Source organism: Genypterus blacodes, unplaced genomic scaffold (genome assembly GCF_046128005.1).
Source record: "Genypterus blacodes isolate CSIRO-AG114 ecotype Tasmania unplaced genomic scaffold, CSIRO-AGI_Gbla_v1 ptg000052l_1, whole genome shotgun sequence".
In the NCBI taxonomy this organism is placed as follows: domain Eukaryota; kingdom Metazoa; phylum Chordata; class Actinopteri; order Ophidiiformes; family Ophidiidae; genus Genypterus; species Genypterus blacodes.
This window is the reverse complement of record NW_027466864.1, coordinates 4,500,001-4,520,000: the sequence shown is the minus strand read 5'-3', so window position 1 is coordinate 4,520,000 and position 20,000 is coordinate 4,500,001. Positions and strand designations below refer to the sequence as shown.

At 45.1% G+C, this 20,000-nt stretch overlaps 1 protein-coding gene and 5 non-coding genes across 6 annotated transcripts in view; 5 read left to right on the top strand and 1 right to left on the bottom strand.

Moving 5' to 3' along the window:
- Positions 1-20,000, bottom strand: part of pear1 (platelet endothelial aggregation receptor 1) — an 80,436-nt gene that overhangs the window by 42,547 nt on the left and 17,889 nt on the right. The window contains exons 2-16 of the mRNA XM_076150592.1: positions 17,740-17,844; positions 17,387-17,488; positions 17,197-17,297; positions 15,093-15,185; positions 8,762-9,008; positions 7,656-7,761; positions 7,161-7,297; positions 6,835-7,047; positions 6,573-6,747; positions 6,374-6,494; positions 6,080-6,243; positions 5,441-5,543; positions 4,552-4,704; positions 4,339-4,470; positions 4,115-4,246 (exon numbers count right to left, since the gene is read on the bottom strand). Of these exons, the coding sequence (XP_076006707.1) occupies positions 4,115-4,246; positions 4,339-4,470; positions 4,552-4,704; positions 5,441-5,543; positions 6,080-6,243; positions 6,374-6,494; positions 6,573-6,747; positions 6,835-7,047; positions 7,161-7,297; positions 7,656-7,761; positions 8,762-9,008; positions 15,093-15,185; positions 17,197-17,297; positions 17,387-17,488; positions 17,740-17,840 (2,080 nt within the window). The 5' untranslated portion in view covers positions 17,841-17,844. The remainder of the gene's footprint in view (positions 1-4,114; positions 4,247-4,338; positions 4,471-4,551; positions 4,705-5,440; positions 5,544-6,079; positions 6,244-6,373; positions 6,495-6,572; positions 6,748-6,834; positions 7,048-7,160; positions 7,298-7,655; positions 7,762-8,761; positions 9,009-15,092; positions 15,186-17,196; positions 17,298-17,386; positions 17,489-17,739; positions 17,845-20,000) is intronic.
- Positions 130-201, top strand: trnap-ugg (transfer RNA proline (anticodon UGG)). The gene has a single exon. It is a non-coding gene; the product is annotated as a tRNA-Pro (tRNA).
- On the top strand, positions 338-409 carry trnap-cgg (transfer RNA proline (anticodon CGG)). The gene has a single exon. It is a non-coding gene; the product is annotated as a tRNA-Pro (tRNA).
- Positions 546-617, top strand: trnap-ugg (transfer RNA proline (anticodon UGG)). Its single transcript has one exon. It is a non-coding gene; the product is annotated as a tRNA-Pro (tRNA).
- On the top strand, positions 1,369-1,440 carry trnap-cgg (transfer RNA proline (anticodon CGG)). Its single transcript has one exon. It is a non-coding gene; the product is annotated as a tRNA-Pro (tRNA).
- trnap-ugg (transfer RNA proline (anticodon UGG)) lies at positions 2,823-2,894 on the top strand. The gene has a single exon. It is a non-coding gene; the product is annotated as a tRNA-Pro (tRNA).

The window sequence follows — 20,000 nt, the reverse complement described above, 5'->3', positions numbered from 1 at the left end:
GCTTGGATTGTGGTTTCTGCCGAACATATTTGGTGATTTCAGACATTGTCTCAATCTGTCATACTTTATTGAAGTACTTTGCTTCTGTCACAAGCTGGTTTATAGCCATGAAGGTTAACAACAAAATGTGGCTCGTTGGTCTAGGAGTATGGTTCTCGCTTTGGGTGCGAGAGGTCCCGGGTTCAAATCCCGGACGAGCCCTTTCATTGCTTGGATTGTGGTTTCTGCCGAACATATTTGGTGATTTCAGACATTGTCTCAATCTGTCATACTTTATTGAAGTACTTTGCTTCTGTCACACGCTGGTTTATAGCCATGAAGGTTAACAACAAAATGTGGCTCGTTGGTCTAGGAGTATGATTCTCGCTTCGGGTGTGAGAGGTCCCGGGTTCAAATCCCGGACGAGCCCTTTCATTGCTTGGACTGTGGTTTCTGCCGAACATATTTGGTGATTTCAGACATTGTCTCAATCTGTCATACTTTATTGAAGTTCTTTGCTTCTGTCACAAGCTGGTTTATAGCCATGAAGGTTAACAACAAAATGTGGCTCGTTGGTCTAGGAGTATGATTCTTGCTTTGGGTGCGAGAGGTCCCGGGTTCAAATCCCGGACGAGCCTCTCATTGTCTGGATTGTGGTTTCTGCCGAACATATTTGGTGATTTCAGACATTGTCTCAATCTGTCATACTTTATTGAAGTTCTTTGCTTCTGTCACAAGCTGGTTTATAGCCATGAAGGTTTACAGCCAAAATGTGGCTCGTTGGTCTAGGGGTATGATTCTTGCTTTGGGTGCGAGAGGTTTCGGGTTCAAATCCCCAACGAGCCCCTTCTTTGCTTGGATTGTGGTTTCTGCCGAACATATTTGGTGATTTCAGACATTGTCTCAATCTGTCATACTTTATATAAGTACTTTGCTTCAGTCACAAGCTGGTTTATAGCCATGAAGGTTAACAAAAAGATGTGGCTTGTTGGTCTAGGAGTATGATTCTTGCTTCGGGTGCGAGAGGTCCCGGGTTCAAATCCCGGACGAGCCCTTTGTTCGCTTGGGAATTTGTTCTACTGAACGTATCTTGTTACTTCAGACATTGTCTCAATCTGTCATACTTTATGGAAGGACTTTGCTTCTGTCACAAGCTGGTTTACAGCTTTAAATGTACAGGGTAAAATATGGCTCGTTGGTCTAGGAGTACGATTCTCGCTTTGGGTGCGAGAGGTCCCGGGTTAAGTCCCGGATGAGCCCTTTCATATCTTGGATTGTGCTGAACATATTTGGTGATTTCAGACATTGTCTCAATCTGTCATACTTTATTGAAGTTCTTTGCTTCTGTCACAAGCTGGTTTATAGCCATGAAGGTTAACAACAAAATGTGGCTCGTTGGTCTAGGAGTATGATTCTTGCTTCGGGTGCGAGAGGTTCCGGGTTCAAATCCCGGACGAGCCCTTTCATTGCTTGGATTGTGGTTTCTGCCGAACATATTTGGTGATTTCAGACATTGTCTCAATCTGTCATACTTTATATAAGTACTTTGCTTCTGTCACAAGGTGGTGTATAGCCATAAAGGTTTACTACCAAAATGTGGCTTGTGGTCTAGGGGTATGATTCTCGCTTTGGGTGCGAGAGGTCCCACGTTCAAATCCTGGACGAGCCCCTTCATTTCTTGGATTGTGGTTTCTGCCGAACATATTTGGTGATTTCAGACATTGTCTCAATCTGTCATACTTTATTGACGTTCTTTGCTTCTGTCACAAGCTGGTTTATAGCCATGAAGGTTAACAACAAAATGTGGCTCGTTGGTCTAGGAGTATGATTCTCGCTTCGGGTGCGAGAGGTCCCGGATTCAAATCCCGGACGAGCCCTTTCATTGCTTGGACTGTGGTTTCTACCGAACATATTTGGTGATTTCAGACATTGTCTCAATCTGTCATACTTTATTGAAGTACTTTGCTTCTGTCACAAGCTGGTTTATAGCCACGAAGGTTAACAACAAAATGTGGCTCGTTGGTCTAGGAGTATGATTCTTCCTTCGGGTGCGAGAGGTCCCGGGTTCAAATCCCAGACGAGCCCTTTGTTCGCTTGGGAATTTGTTCTACTGAACGTATCTTGTTATTTCAGACATTGTCTCAATCTGTCATACTTTAAGGAAGGACTTTGCTTCAGTCACAAGCTGGTTTATAGCTATAAATGTACAAGGTAAAATATGGCTCGTTGGTCTAGGGTTATGGTTCTCGCTTTCGGGTGCGAGAGGTCCCGGGTTCAAATCCCGGACGAGCCCTTTCATTGCTTGAATTGTGGTTTCTGCTGAACATATTTGGTGATTTCAGACATTGTCTCAATCTGTCATACTTTATATAAGTACTTTGCTTCAGTCACAAGCTGGTTTACAGCCAGAAAGGTACAAGGTAAAATATGCCTCGTTGGTCTAGGAGTATGATTCTTGCTTAGGGTGCGAGAGGTCCCGGGTTCAAATCCTGGACCAGCCCTTTGTTTGCTTGGATTGTCTTATCTACTGAACATATTTGGTGATATCAGACATTGTCTCAATCAGTCATACTTTGATACAAGTACTTTGCTTCTGTCACAACCTGGTTTATAGCCATGAATGTTAACAACAAAATATGGTTTCGTTCTAGGGGTATGATTCTCGCTTTGGGTGCGAGAGGACCCGGGTTCAAATCCCGGACGAGCCCTTTGTTCGCTTAGGTATTTGTTCTACTGAACGAATCTTGTGATTTCAGACATTGTTTTAATCTTTCATACTTTATGTTAGGACTTTGCTTCTGTAAAAAGCTGGTTTATAGCTATAAAGGTAGAAGGCAAAATATGGCTCGTTGGTCTAGGAGTATGATTCTCGCTTTGGGTGCGAGAGGTCCCGGGTTCAAATCCCGGACGAGCCCATTGATCGCCTTGATTGTGGTTTCTGCCGAATATATTTGGTGATTTCAGACATTGTCTCAATCTGTCATACTTTATGGAAGTACTTTGCTTCTGTCACAAGCTGGTTTATAGCCATGAATGTTGACAACAAAATGTGGCTCGTTGGTCTAGGAGTATGATTCTCACTAAGGGTGCGAGAGGTCCCGGGTTCAAATCCCGGACGAGCCCTTTGTTCGCTTAGGTATTTGTTCTACTGAACGTATCTTGTGATTTCAGACATTGTTTTAATCTGTCATACTTTATATAAGGACTTTGTTTCTGTCACAAGCTGGTTTATAGCCATAAATGTTAACAACAGAATGTGGCTCGTTGGTCTAGGAGTATGATTCTTGCTTTGGGGGCCAGAGGTCTGGGATTCGAATCCCGGACGAGCCCTTTGACCTCTTGGATAACTGGGCCTTATGTTCAGTTTCCTACTGAACATAATTTGTGATTTCAGACATTGTCTCAATCTGTCAAACATTATGCAAGGACTTTGCTTCAGTCACATGCTGGTTTGCAGCCAGAAATGTACAAGGTAAAATATGGCTCGTTGGTCTAGGGGTATGATTTCCTTTGGGTGCGAGAGGTCCCGTGTTCAAATCCCGGACGAGCCCTTTGGATTGTGGTTTCTGCTGAACATATTTGGTGATTTCAGACATTGTCTCAATCTGTCATACTTTATGTAAGGACTTTGCTTCTGTCACAAGCTGGTTTATAGCCATAAAGGTAGAAGGTAAAATATGGCTCGTTGGTCTAGGAGTATGATTCTCGCTTTGGGTGCGAGAGGTCCCGGGTTCAAATCCCAGGCGAGCCCTTTGTTCGCTTGGGTATTTGTTCTACTGAATGTTACTTGTGATTTCAGACATTGTTTTAATCTGTCATACTTTATGTAAGGACTTTGCTTCTGTCACAAGCTGGTTTATAGCCATAAATAAATATTTGCGAGAGAGAATAGAAAAAGGATGTGAAGAAAAAGAACAAGAGAATAGGAAAAAGAGAAAATGGAGGTGAAGGAAAAGAGCGGAGAATAGGAAAACAAGAAAATGGAAGTGAAAAAAAGAACGAGAGAATGAAATGCGAAAAAAGAGGCCGTAACACTCGTGAAGAAGTTCTGCAGCACCTCGGCGATAATAGTGCCGTGAAGACGCCAAAGGGCCTAGTTGGACACAATCCCAATCCAAAAACATGTCACACTCACGTATAGAGCAGTCAGTTGCAGTCCAGCCAGGCAGACATTCACAGTGACCGTCCCGATAGTTACATGTTGAGTTGTTGGCACAGTTCACACACACTTCAGAACAATGCTTGCCGTAGTATCCGGCTGGACACGCTGCAAAACACAAAGCAACAGCAGAAGTTTAAACTCAAATAACCTCAAATGATATCAACAGAATGCAAAATATCACTTCCATTGTTGCCAACCTTGATCGCATTCTTGTCCCGTGTATCCAGGAAGGCAATCGCACTCGCCTGTTACATGGTCACAGCGGTAAGACTGTCCACAGGATGGGCAGGACATACTGCACTGGTCACCGTACATACCTGCTCTGCACTCTGAGAGAGGGAGAGGAAGACGTTTCAGAGATTATGAGGTAAGAAACGGTGCCACATGGTGAATCTGTGAATGTCACTCACTGTTCTGACAGGTCACTCCCCAGAAGCCGGGGCGGCACACGCAGGCTCCCGTTTCTTTGACGCACGTGTCGCTATTGGGGCAGTGCATGAAACACGTCTGGTTACAGTGGCGCCCCCACAGGCCATCGGAGCACGGCTCACTGCAGCGAGCGCCTGAAACGAGAACGCGGATGAATTTTGCGGAGGAGGCCAGCGGTCAGTGTCGTGTCACTGTGAGGCTTTGTTTAGCACAAAAGGGACCCAGGCCGCTGCTGCAGCAAGGTCTGGTCCATAACCTACAAATTCTCTGCACTTAATTACATTACATTACGATCATTTGGCAGACGCCTTTATCCAAAGCGACTTACATTACATTATATTACCACCCTTCGCAGAGGGGGGAGCAATTGAGGGTTCGGTGCCTTGCTCAGGGGCACCTCGGCAGGGACTTGAACCGGCAACCCTGCGGTTCTTAAGCGGAAGCTCTACCCACTCGACTACTGCCTCCACTTAATCTTACTTACCATCCATTTATTGCTTTCCAGGAAGTAATTTCTTTACTTTCTTTTTATTTCGCTACCACAAAAATCAATGTGCAGAGAGTCAGGCATCACAGGTAACACTTAAATTCCATGTTGCTTTAGAGAGGAAGCTCAAATATCTGTGTGGACTGGATAACAGAGAGGAGAGCTGAGCTTGCAACTTGATGAATGAGAACGCAACCATAAGACAGGGTGAAGAGTTTCGGTGTCGGTGACGCTTTGGAACTAGGAATATACACTGACTAATTTTTACACCAAATTTGAATGCGAAAATACAGTATTTTAGAAAAGTCGATTTTCTTCACCCGCCACTGAAATCTAAAGGACACAGACAAGACACAGAGACGGGGGATGATGTCATCACTTACCCCACCACCCTGGCAGACAGCGACACTCCCCGCTGGTCGCCTGGCAGCCGTCGGCGTGCACACAGTCGCACCTCTTCAGGCAGCCCGGCCCAAACCTGCCCATCTGCACATGTGAACAAACGCCAACGGGCAAACAATCGTCAGGGGAATCTCTCCCACACTCAGTTTGCTCAGTCACACAGAACGCTTTCACCGGCCAACAGCCTGGCGTGTTGGCACGGCAACCACAAGCGGGGACACACACATCCAAAATACAGATTAAAACGTATACACGGTGAGGTAAGAGGAGGAAACGTTGGACGACACCGGCTGTCCAATCAGTGCAGCCGGGTTTCATACTCTGCTCATCACTCTTATGTGCATTAGCGTGTCAAAGATAACGGCTCATTCGTCTAAATAAAGTGCACTTCTCCTATCTTCCTTTCTTTACGAGTTTCAATGAAGAGTCATTTGTTCTTGTGTAATGTTCTGGCTCGGGCCCACAACATATTTTTGTTGCTTTGGGAGGGAAATGAAGTCATTTTTAGGTTGATTATGCAACTTCTTTGTCATTACTGTTGGTCAATTCACTCATTTAGGGTTCAGATTTTACAGATTTATTGGCATTTGGCAAAGCCCGCTAATCCTTCCTGCACTCACCGGGCATGGTTGGTCACACAGCGCCCCCTGCCAGCCGGCTGTGCAGTTGCAGGAGCCATTAGCCGCGTTGCATTTCGCCCCGTTGGCGCAGTGGCAGGTGGCGTTGCATCCTGGGCCCCAGGTTCCCTCAGAGCAGGGAGCTGAGCAGTCCCGTCCTCGCCAGCCTGAGGACACACCAGCGGCACAGTTAGTCATTTCTGATTTGGTTACATGGCTGAATGCACTAAAACATTCAGTGAGAGTCGTGCTTTTGGTTATTTTGTGTGGCAATCTGACGCTGTCGTCTCGTTTTACCCTCTTTGCAGAAGCACGTCCCGTCCACCGGCGAGCAGTCCACGGCGTGCCTGCAGGAGCATTCCAGGGAGCAGTTCTTCCCATAGGTCTCACTTTTACAGGAACTCTCACAGTGAACCCCCTGCATGACAACACAACAGATGCTTGATGGATTCATGAACTTGATTAATCAACTGGATCTACTCTAAACTCTGCTCACCGTATATCCGGGGGCACACTGGCATCGGCCTGTGGCGCTGTCACACACCCCTCCATTCACACACAGGCAAGGCTCCAAGCAGCCGTGACCGTAGAAACCATGGGCGCAGGTCTCGTTGCAGTAGAGCCCCGCCCACCCCGGCTGGCAGGTGCACTCTCCTTTCATTGGGTGGCAACTGACGGGGCAAAAGAGCAAGTATGTGCGATCCGTCAATCACGGCCAGAGCACAGCGGGAGCAGAACCCGTAGAAGTGGAGACCCACCTGAGCGTGTGTTTGTCCTGGCAGAGGCAGACGCGTTCACAGTGCATGCCGTAAGTCCCGTGTGGACACATCCTGTCTCTGCAGTGTGGACCTCTGAAGCCCGGCTCGCACAGACAGCCCCCGTCGATGTTGTAGCAGCGAGCACCGTTCGCACAGTCGCACACACCTTCACAGTCCTGGCCGTACGTGCCCACTGCACACTCCTCATCACACCTGCGGGCAGAACGCCAGCTTTAGTGCATCACTCCCAGCTGAGTTACTTTATCCGACCTCTACATTTGACCCATCCTACACACACACACACGGATACACACACACACACACACCTGTTTCCTGTGAAGCCCTCCGTACACTGGCACTGTCCACTTTCAGGGTCGCAGTGGCCCCTGTTGTGGCAAACACACTCCTCGGCACAGTTTGGCCCGTATCTTCCCTCAGGGCAGCGCTCTGTGCACACCGGGCCCTAAAGAACAACAGACCGGAGGAAAAACGGAAACGTGTACAAATCTCTAATGTGATCTCCTCTGGCGCACATCTTTCAGGAACAAGGGGACGTGGGAGATAAAGTCCATGATGAACTGTTAACATAATTGGAAACCTAATGCGTCTCCAGAGATGACAGATTATCTTCAAAATGCCTCCAGAAACATGTCAGTGATGTATGGACGGAGGACAACAGCAAAGTCATTTATGGATTGGGAAACATCATTAGATCACTTGTCGGCAGATCAGGGCCAGCTGGAGCACAAGCACGCGAGCTGAGATTCAATTTACAATCTGGCAACCCCAGCAGGAGAGCACATCGGGGTCAGGACACGTACCTTCCATCCAGGGGGGCAAGCGCAGATCCCTTTGCCCTTACAAATGCCTCCGTTCTGGCAGGGGCACCTCGGGGGGCATCGGTTCCTGAGACACGCCTTCTCACAGCTGGGGGACAGGATGGAGACAATGCTCATTAGCAACTGCTTGATGGACCACTTAAGTGCAGAACACTCCTGCTACAGCAAAACATGTGTCCTGGGACATTCCTGAAGACTTGAGTCAGTGTTTTGCAGCAAAAACCTGTTTTTCTCGACATTAGTCATTCAGGCCCCTCCACACTCCCTCGTTTCCGTCATTCCTACGTAGCGACTGCATATGCGGGCAGAAGTGTGATGAAGGACGACACAGCGGCTTTTAAACGATAGCTAGAAATTACAGTACATTTTAAATGGTGTGTGTGTGTGTGTGTTTGAGGGGGGGGGGTCTAAATGTAGGAAACATGAGAGAGAAAAACTAAATCCCAACAGTAGCTGCTGGCTTACTGGCATTCCGTCAGCTCTGTTCGCTTTATGGGAATCATCAGTGTGGCCGGAGCGTGCTGCCGACCAATCAGATTACTGCTCTGAAACTACATGCTGTACGATTAAATGCTGGGATATCATGTTTTCTGATGCTCCTTGGAGGGAAGTGAGAGAAAATAGTGTGGACAGACCTCAACTACGCAGAGTTCACTGAGGAGGTCCCTCCAATAATTGCGGTTGCCAATCCCTCCCCTTTGTTTTTTTAATCTAAATTTCACTCAAACTGCTGTGTTACAATTTTTTCAAGTTGGCAGTTTCAGACTTTCCACTTGTATCTAGTGGGGGGGAGAGTTTTCATTCTTCACTCATCCTCAGGGGCGTCTAAACACAGGGCGTAACAGATGAGTCATGGACCACAGCGGAGAACATCAGGCTCCTTTTTCTCTATTAAAATGCTGTTGTGCAACCAATTTCATTTTAAGAAAATGAAAATAATGCATCATAATCTCTCTTTCAAAATAAAACATCTATTTTTACATTGTAGCATCCATTTAAATCAAGAAAACAAGTTTGTTTTTGCTGAAAACATAGAACCCATGGAAAAACGTTCACACGCTTTTGTCTAAGTTGCAGGAATCACTTACAACGTCCCGGTGAATCCGTCCCGACACACACATTCTCCGGTCGCTTTATCGCAGGATCCCCCCGTCCCACACTTGCACCTCTGCTGGCAGCGCTGTCCAAACGTCCCCGCTGGACAGGCGTCCTCGCAGTAACGTCCCATGTGTCCCGGAGGACACTGGCAGGCTCCTTTGATGGGATCACACAGAGCTCCGTTCTCACACCTGCACTGCTGACTGCAGCCCGGCCCCCAGCGCCGCTCATCGCAGGCTGAAAGGTGACGGGAGAATCAGTTATTGATCCGGACTGATGGTGTTATTCAGCTGAGTTGAAGTGGCACCAGTCCCTAAAACACTACAAACATTAAAGCACTGCAGAAGATTAAAGCAGACCCTTAAACAAAATGAATAAGATCCTTAAATAAGTCCCATATTAATGTTTTAATGCCTGTTTCCACCTCTCGCACCTTTACACCTCCTCTTCTGTGACCTAAGCTGCTTTATTACAGATGGTGTGTTCATCATAAGCTGTGGTGTCTATGAAGCTTTTAGGTTTCTCATAGTCCAGGTTTCTTTGCCAAATTTCCCTTGATTGAATATGAGCGTGCACAGGTTGAGCAGCCATCGTGACTAAACTGTCTGGGCTGAAACAGGATGTCACGTCCCAATGTTGAAAATGTTCTTTTATCCGCAGAAAGATTCGCTTTATTTCAGCACCGCCTCCGCTCCTGCACTGAAACAGTAACACACATTCACACCGGGAAGCTTCTCACTTTCACTACACTGATTTTCCAACCATTCAAACCAGCCGTCCTTCCAGTAATAATCCTCCTTCTGTAAACCTTAAGAGCAACACTGGAAATAAAATGAAAACACCAGCAGAGAGCAAAGTGAGAGTGATTAAATGGCAACGAGTGCAAGGAGGATAAACAGTGGCAGAACTTTCCCTTCAGCAAGCCTGAGGTATAAAGCTTAGAGAGGCAAATGATACCAACATCAACAAGAGGGACAAGAGATGAAGAGCGATGGTGGCGATGCACATCTCCCACACGCTGCTATGGTGCTTCCACATCCAAAGCCGCCCCTTCTATCTCAGGAGTGTTACATTACAGACAAATCATTTAGAACCGGCGGGGAGATTTGCATGGAGCCGACAAGACGGAGGGAGTTTGAAATGGTTAATTTTCCAGAAGCCTCCAGGATCAAGTCAGGGGCGTTTCACACAAGGTTTAAGTTCCCATCACGATGAGCAGATCTCAGTCCACTGGATCCCAGATCAGTCACGGCTGCATTCCTCAGATTCCTCATCAATAACTCACACCGGCTCAGATGTCACACATCATTGAGGAAAACCTGATATCCAATCGGACCCAGGTCACACATGCACAGCCGTAACTCCTCTCCAGCTACGAATGACTCCAACAATTTCATGCTGAATTGTGGAATCTTTACTTTAACAAGTGACGTTGATTGTGCAAAATCAGCTGTGCAGCAAAATGGAAAATAAACCCCCCGAATAGAAACACAGCACAAATATGGCGGCGTAGAGTAAAACCACAATGACATCAGCATTTCTTCAAACGGCCTAAAAACCTCACCACAAACAAAACACTTGGAGAATTTCACTCGAGCCTGTTTACTGCCATTGAAGCAAATATATTACATTCAAGTTAAAAGTGTGTGAAGCCACAGTTTCTTCAATTATTTCCCCTCATTTTCTTGCATGTGCATGTTTGTTGGATACAGATGCACAGAGACAGCTGATGATGACTTCATCGATTCAAAGCTTTTTGTACATTTTGAAGTTGTGAATTAGTTGTGAAGGAAAAACAATCAAATTCAGATAAAAACTCTCAAATCAAGCGCTGGAGGTGGTTTTTGATGCAAGATTTAATTCGCAAAACTGGCAAGGTAAACCAAGCTGCTGCCTAGAACGGCTTATTTTCACTCACTGTGCACTGCAGTACAACAGCGTGAGGCAGTAGAAGTGGTTGAATATGTTTTTTTTGCACATTACTCGTCACAAAAGGTTTCAAAGTAAACCCCTGAGTGAAAATAGAAATTGGAAATCTACGTCTCCACCATCCGATCCACTTTATAGCCTCGTCTGTGCTTTCTCAAGACATGTTAAAAATCTGTCGTCATGAGGATTGAGACTAAGCACCCTGAAGGAATGAGATCAAGAGTCCAAACCAGGCCAGGTTTTTCAGGCCAGACACTTGGTCACATTTTGCTGTCGTTTTTGAATTGGAGTCTGCAGGAGCACCCTGAAGGAAGTGAGATAAAGAGTCCAAACCAACTCACCTAACATTCTGAGGGCCGATAACGTCACTGTGCCAAGTTTCAGACCTCTAGCTCAAGCCCTTTTCCAAACCCTAACCCTAGCTCCAGCACTAACTCTAACTCTTCACCCACTTTCACCGCTATATTAAGTGGGAAAAAATGTTCCGACAAAAGACGTGTTCATTTCCTGTTTTCTCAGTGCAAAGCCTGAGCAACACATCATATTTGTCCGTCTTCCCAGTTTCCTCCTTTGCTTTGCCTCTACTGCGCAGGCACACACACACACACACACACACACACACACACACACGCACAACCTGCCACTTCTTTGAAAAGTACAGGGGCGGCTTTGATGGCGACACAGGGCCAAATTTGGCTCGGAGCGAAACGCGCCGCCACGGTCGGCGGTGTTTACGGTAACAAACTGGGAGCAGGACCTTCGCCTCTTCTTCTGTTAACAGGAATCACAAGTTGACTGGTTCTCTGTGTGGGCACTGCAGAGGGTTGCTGCCTGCCTGTGTCACGTTGAGTAATGAGGAACTCAGCTGGAGCGCCCAAAGTGTTTACACAGACATTCTCCAAGACAGCAGGGGAGTCTCGCTGAGGGGTCTGCAGGGCTGTCAGCACGCGAGGCCGGCAAAGATAACGTCAGCATGAGCGAACGGGTGAAAATTAACGGGATTTGGACGTTGAAAGGTTTTTTTTTTTGGGGTGTTTTTTTGAGCAACTTTCCTGCGAGCAGCTGGCAGAGCGCAAACTCTCCAATGACCTGAATGATTTCACGTCCCATCTGTTTATCTGCACGTAAACACACATCACAGGCTGCACAGTGCGTTCCACCTCATCAGTTACACACCAGCTCCAACTCTGATTGGATCATCTCACTGGAGAGCGCTTTTGTCAAAACACGGAGAGAATTTCCAGATGATCATTCCAAACCTGAAACCAGAGCAAATCAGCTTGTGTGAAGAATTTCAAATGATTCCTGATTCTGGAAAAATTCTTGAAACAGGTTGATTTATTTTGGAACTATGTTGAAATGCTCCGCTGGAAGATTTTCACTTTTGGGCCCGATCACACATAATAAAGATTCATAAGATAGGGATTTTTGCAGCGTTGGCGGCATTTATGATGTATTTTATTATAAAAAGCCCATTTAAAGTCCATCTATGAATCCATTCAATACAATATAAAATACTTCGATGATCCCTGGAGTGAAGGAAGAACCGTCTGTGATCTGGATGCATCTGCTGCTGGCTCGTCTGCTGCACCTCCTTCTCTTATCTTTATATGTGTGATGCAGAGATCAGGATGCTGTGAGGCGATGGCAAGCGTGGGCTGGAACCTGAAGAATCATCAGACCCAGAACGTCCTGTGACTTATTAAAACTACATTTGTCTGGCAGCGAGAAAAAGGACTCAAGTCTCATAGCAACACTGGCTGGTTTCCAAGGAAGTCATGACAGCAGGATACAAATAATATCTTAGTTGTGTGGGCTTCTAAATGTGACCTAATGCAGAGACACAAAGTCGCATCCATCTGACTATCTGACAATGCAAACCTTGTTTCATGAGTCTATACTGATACATCAGTGAGACCCTGCGTCTGAAAACACATCAATTAACCTCAGAACTGGCAGCTCCTCACTGTGCTTTATGAGGAATTCACGCAGATACTGTGGGAAAATTCCTCCCGTTCCCCAGTGAATTGTCCGAACGGTGGATTAGGGTTTGCTCTGGTCCAAACTCCTCATAATCTGCTGGACGACCAACTGAACCAGTCCAGCGCTCCGAGCGGCTCAGAAACGGGGCAGCTGTAAAACAAATACCACTACTCCTTTACCCCAATCATCATCATTACCACCCTCTTCCTCTTTCACTCACTCCCCCCTCTTCTCTTTTCTTCGCCCTCTTCTGCGTAAAGGGTTAGCGCTGTGATTATAATAGCCCCTCCCCTCTCCCTTCCTCCATACTTTCCTCTATCTTTCATGAGCAAACAGAGTTGAGAGTGTTCAGCATGAAAACCTCAAGGCCCTCTCCTCTTTCCCACAGTTAGATAACTCAGCACACAGGCATCTAGGAAGCGCCGGCTCTCATTCTGCCAGAAAGACTCCATTAGAGGCCCGTGGAGGATCGGAGAGAGGAGAGGAATAAAAGAGCACCGAAAGAAAAGAGAACAAAGAGAACCAAGAGGATGAGGAAAGAAAATAGTTTCGTGTTTAGAAGAGTGGCGTTTAGTGCCAGGAAAGACAGAAAAGTGAGGACAGTCCAGGCAAAACTATCTTCTTTAGTTAGAATAATATCAAGTCAAGTCAAAATGAGAGCAAAATAGGAAAAGGAATGTTACACAAATGAGTTCTCAGAGTAAGAAACTCAAAATAAGTAGTAGTATAAGTAAGAAATATAAGATGCAAATTCATATATTAAAAAAATAAAATCAACATATTAAAAAAATAGAAAAGACAAAAACAATCAAGAAGTTGGAAGAAGAAATTAGATGAAAACAGGGATAATAAAGTAAACATTTTCACTCAACTAATGTAAAAACCCTCAACTTACTGAGACACTTTAGAGAATTGAAATGTAATTAATATGATTGAAGAAGTCATCATTATGACACAGTTCTGCAAGTCAAAGGATAGATTTATGTGTGTGATCATTTTGTGTCGCCGTTTGTAACTTGACTTGTTTAATTCTTAAGGTTGAATCTTTTTTCCTGGCTGAAATAATCTTCCACAAAGTGAAAGGAAAGATGAGGGGAACTGGAGCATGCGAGGGAGAGAGAGAGAGAGAGAGAGAGAGAGAGAGAGAGAGAGAGAGAGAGAGGGAGAGGGGTAACATTTTCCATTTCCCCTTCCCATCATCCCCCTGTCAAGACTTCAACCGCTGCCCGTTTCAGCTAATTCCTTCTTTCTACAGAGGCGCAGGGAAAATGGAGGCGTCTGTGTACTATTGACCCAGCTGAGTGCAGAGAAAGCTGAACGTGGTGGAAAACGTCATTTCAGTGGGGGAACAGCAGCGCGGCTAAGCGTGGCTCTGGTTTCACACTCCTCCATCTTTACAGGCTCCAGCTTTATACGAGACAAACAGGGTTTTTCCTCTCAAGGTTTGCTGACATGAGGAGCACAGCAGCTTCAACGTCTCCATCTTCACTCTGACCTCTTTAACTGCACTGAAGCATTGATTGAGTTACTAGTAAATTAATATTCCTGCTTATATTATTCCTGTATTTTTCTTTTTCTTTACTTGTTCCTGATTGGCTGCAGCTGTTTTTTTTTTTCACATTAAAATTAATTAAAATTTTGCAGGTGTTCTCAAACTGTGGTAGGAGTACTCCAGGCGGTACATGAAGCGCCACCTAGTGGTCCATGAGATGAGGAGCAAAACAAATGAAACCTATGAGGATTCTGTTATCAGTTGTACCACATGTGCTGGATGAGGAAAATCACCAGAAATGGACGTTTATCTTTTTTTTTTTTTGGCATTTTACTGTAACATTTTAAAGATGCAGCTTTTAAGTGAATGTTGCTGAACTGTAGTATTGAAACTTTGCTTCACTGAAGGATCTAAAACACTTCACACTAAGCAGCTTTTAAGTATCCAACGTTTGACTTGCAACTTTAATAAGTGATGGTTGTTATTGTTATTAATCTGGAACAATAAGCGTCAGTGGGACCGTGGCTCCTTCTGGACTAGTAAACTGGTGTCTGGGCTGAGGCTGATTAATGACGCGTGGCCGTGCCTGAAGTAACGCTGCTCTGCTGTTTCCACTGGAGAGGCCTCCTGTGTGTGATGGAGCGGTGTGTGTGTGTGTGTGAAGATCAGCCACTTGACTTACGGCCACTTATCGTTTCCTGTTGTGAGCTTTATCTCTGTGTGTGTGTGTGTGTGTGTGTGTGTGTGTGTGTGTGTGTGTGTGGAGAGATGGAGAGCACAAGATCATACTGGAGGGACAGAGGAGCAAATGAGAACGATAATGAGGGGTGAAAAGCTAACGAGAGAGAGAGAGAGAGAGAGAGAGAGAGTGTGATAGAGAGAGAATGTGTGTGAATGAGGGAAACAGTGTGTCATACCGCTGGAGCAGTCGTCGCCTCTCCAGCCTCCCTCACACTGGCAGCGGTCTGGAGCGACACAGCGGCCATGGACACACTCTTTGGTGCAGCGAGCTGTTAATGAGAAACACAACTTATAACAAATCAGACGCATCGTGGTGATTAGTCATCAACTGAAAATTATATGACATAACTTTAAAGGGCACTGCCACTTATCTTTTACATGTGTTTTTATTTTCCTTTAGGGGTCTATTTGGAATACCACCGCTGACACTACTGTGCACACTGGATACCGACTCCATTTCTAAGCTGCCCTGGGGGTGTGTTGATATCAGTTACATGCTGATATTGCTACGATTATGGAAGCAACCATAACAAATCAGAAATGAAGCACGTATTGTGGTTCAGGCTGCGTGGATGCGACTAGAGACTCCACTTTATGTTAAACAAACATAGCACAAGATGAAGATGAGGGAAATCTAAGGACTTACTTTGTTTTTGTTTTTTTGTCATTTTCCTTTTTCCTCAATCGGATATCATATCTATATTTACTTTCTGTAAGTTATGTTGATCTTTTTGCAGCTGATATGATGAGACTCAGTGTTTGCCTGATAAATCCTCTTCAAACTCCTGCTGCTGAGTTTAGTCAGTTCTAATTGGATCACAAATTTATTCTGCTGAATATTATTAACTTCTCCAAATGTCTTCCACCCATCATCAACCACTCAGCAGCTGGGCTCAGCCGTGCAAATTGAGGCACAACACCGCCATTAGAGTCCATTCATGCTGATGAGGAGTTTCCTCTGGTATTGCAACTTCTGCGCTTACCAGCATCATAAATTACTATTAATTAAGCCAAACATGCATTCATGAGTGAAGGCAGAGATCGCTTTGCATCCTGGTACACCAGCTTCTCCTCCTCATGTGCCGTTTAGAATACTGCATTATATAAACGCTGAATAATCTCTATGATTACATCCTCTCCTGTTTAAAGGGAGAGAGAAGGAAGAGTAAACAAGTGGCAATGTGCAGTCAAATGAAGGCAGAAAAATAGATAACAAATCTATTGCCATAAATTATTTAAAAAATCAATGATTTAAACACAAAGCAGCTTTGGGAGAAGGAGGCGAGGAGATGGTGACAGCAGATACGCTTTAAGACAAAACTCAAAACAGCCTTCAGCTGACTTCATCTTGACTTTTTCAATGTAAATCAGGGAAATCAAAGGCTGCTGTGCCTGGCTGGGAGGAAAACCAGCAAACACAGACACACACACACAAGTATATGGCAGTGTGATGCTGCTGGAGACGGTTCAACAAAAAGTGACCTGAAACGCATGATGCTGCTGCTCAGTGAAAAACTTTCCATGGCTTTGGTAAATACTGCAGCTTTGTTTGTGACTTAACCGTCCTCCACTCCTCTGATCGTCCCGTCAGGTTGTACAGGATTACTGAAGAATCTTCTCTCACTAAAGCAGCAGTAGTTGTAGTGGAACCACGCATGGCATCGCTATTTATTAACGTTTCAGTGCCTTTTTTTAAATTGAGATATTTATTTTAAAACATTTGCAATGCTTCAACGTTAAAAAAAACCCACTTATGTTCAACCCACTGAGTGAAAACAGACAATCAAGGCTGAGTTCTTCCAATTGGCCAGCTGATTGTCTCCCACTTTCTCTTCAGGACGGACCGGATGCTTTTCTACAGGATGAAGTTTGGAGACACACTCAATCCTGACTTCAAACTTTTTAAACGATAAAAAATTAGGAAAATAATAAGAATGACCCCTGCAAGAAGTGAAATGAAATATTTAGAGCTTAAGGGGGGAAAAGGTTACTGCTTCGTCATGAAGCTGATTGATTTGTGAGGTAATTTAAGCTGAGCAGTGCTGTTTCCAAAATGATGTCGAGCTGACGTGGAGGCAGGTCAGTGTCTGTGGATTGATTGATTTTGCTGGTGAATGGAGGTTAAAACGTTCCAAAAATATCTCCTGCGCGGCCAAGAAGTGAATCCAAACTCATCACTTCTTCCTTCACCGCTTCCCGCTATCAGATTTCCTGCCGTCTGTCTCAACAATGGAACAGCAGAAAGAGGACTGATGGGCCGCCGGCTTCTGCTCTACTTACGGACACACTTGTCTCTGCTCTCATAGTAGCCCGGGCAGCACTGGTATCTCTTGCGGTAGTCCGTCTTCACCGCCTGTCTGTAGGCCGTCTTGTAGGTGATCCTGGAAGAAAAACAAGAATCAGGAGGGGAAACGCTGGCAGGAAGAGGAAGTGGACACAACAGGAAGTGAGTAAACACACTGCCCGCTACCTGTGGCGCGTGCATCTGTAGGAGGTCCGAGGGTCCGAGCAAGGCTCCTCTGTCACATGGTCGTAAGGGTGGGAGTACGATTCCTTCACCGAGGTTGTGAAGCTGAAAAAGCAGAATAAGTTAGAATGTTACGCTGCCATGTTGAGTTAAAAGTATACTTGTTAAAGTTTGTGGAGTGAGTTTCCTGTCCTTCAGATTATTGAAACCTGATGTATTAATTGGACAACATGATGATGCTGTGGTTTACTCAAGTACTTAAGCGATGACATGTTCAATAATGATGAATACATATTCCTTTGTTATTACTCAGGATATTCCATTATTCAGCTGATCTGCGGTTAGATTCCCCTCACCTCTCCCACAGGCTGCACACGTTGGGATCTCTGGGGTTCAGGGCGAAGCACAGATCAGCCAGGAAAAGCAGCAGAACAGCGGAGCTCTGCAGACTCGGCATGATCCTGAGGGGGAACAAAACAACAAATGTTTGAAGCAGGATACCAGAACCCAAACAGTGCAGCCAGAGGTCAAAGCGTGACCCTACTGCCAAGTGACTGGAGACAAAATGAGAGGCAGCAACACTGTGGTAAAGGCTGGATGACAGGAACTAAGATCTATGTCACAATAAACGTCACATTTACTTTGATAATGCAAAATGTAATAATCTGAACTCTTTTGTTTGCTCACGCACGTCTGCTTGTTCTGAATAAATCATCTTTGATCAGTTAAAGATTCTTGACTGGACTGCTTAAACATTATTAGCTGTTGTAGCTAATTTCATGAATTTCTGAGGTTTTATTTATTAGAAATTGAGATATGAGCAACTTTATATTAGTAAGTCTGTGAATCAATCAAAACATCTGCTCTAGCTAAGTTTATAATGCTGGATATGTGTTAATAGCTCATCATATAGGTGCTGATATAACTATTGAAAGGCCTTTAGATAACTTGTGGAGTTACTTTATTCATAAGAACACTGCAGATGTTAGATTCTTTAATATACTACAGGAAGTTATAAATATACCTTAATGTAGTGCTGCAAAAACAAAAGCAAAAAACATTTTTTTGCAAACTTACACAAACCTTTGGAATGTTTTTACTCAAACTGAGCGACCTTGAAGCCGTCACCATGAGTCTGCAGTGGAAAATGTTGCTCACACAACTGGGAAAAGTTCCATTCTGACTCTAATCTACGGATGTGAATTAATTGTTATTGTTGTTTTTTATTTACAATAATTAACGTGTGCCACTGAACAGATCTGCAGAAAGCTTCTACTTCTCCCGTTTCTTGTTACCTATGAGTTGCGGTTGAGGCTGTAAAAGAGTTCATTAAACGCTCAGCAGAGGTGAGGCAAAGAGCCAAACTTGAGCCGGAAACCCCGTCCGCTCCCCGCCGAGCTCCACACCGACTCAACACGCCGCATAAAACATCATCAGAGAAAACCTGACAGCACGCAGGATGGATGGAGCACGGCGAGAGAACGAGAGGGAGAGAGAGAGAGAGAGAGAGAGAGAGAGAAGGAGATCTGAGTGGAGAAATGTGACTCCCAACTTCAGCCTGACCCCTATCAATCAGTGCTGCAGTGAAGCCTGCGCACTCCTCTGCTGTCGCCCGTCCACGCTCCAGCAGCATCTGGATCTGATCAGAGCATCGGGCCCCGGAGAACGGCTCAGCATGGGGACCCGTTTAGGCTCTCAGGGAGCAGAAGGGAGGCCATTTTCCCCCCGTTTCTTCCCCCTTTAAAAGTCCCATGGAAATGAACAGAAGTTTAGCGAGCCAGAGCCGTGCGCCTTCTGGAAAAGGCATTGTGGGAATGGAATAACATTACTAGAAACCGGGGACGTCATGTTGACGTGGGATTGGCCCGGCCTGTCCCCTTTTGTTTTCTTAACAAGTCCCCTGCGACACAAATACCGTACATGTCGTCTACACAAAGTCATGGGGGAATTCAGTTATGTTAGGACAATGACAGTCGGTCACAGAATGGGGTTTTCCTCTTGGGAAAACATCTCAGAATCGCCATCAAGATAAACACAAGGAACAACAAATATCTTCATTAAAGGACATTATTTTCTTTTCTCAGCCTGGAGTAATTTTTTCGTATAATGTGAAGTCAAATATTTTAGTTTGGTGTGTTTTGAGTGTGTGTTAGGTTTCTACATCACAAACTGGATTATATGACAGCAGCACGAAAGTCACGGAAAGATTTTGGTCAAGCGCAAATAAAATAATTAAACATGTAAACAAAGCTGCAATGATTGACAGACAGACACACGGCCCTGACAGGTTTAAATTAGGGGTTAGTGTAAAGTGATGTAAGGCAACTCTGCAGGGTCATTTTGGCAGAAAAACCAAAACAATAAGCCGAAAGAGCCAACGTTGGAGTGTGTGTGAATATGAAAAATATGTTAGTGCAGGTTTAAACAGTGAAAACCTTTGTAGCGGTTGTGAGTTCGACGCCCAGATGCTGCGCCACTTTGCAGTCAAAACATCCTCTGTAACTGCGTCTCTTTCAGCAGAAGGCATTTGCGGTAATACAAATAATACATTATCTTGCGGTCTGGTGAATAATGCATGCAGGTCCAAATACGGCCAAGGTTAGAAGTTCGAGTCCAA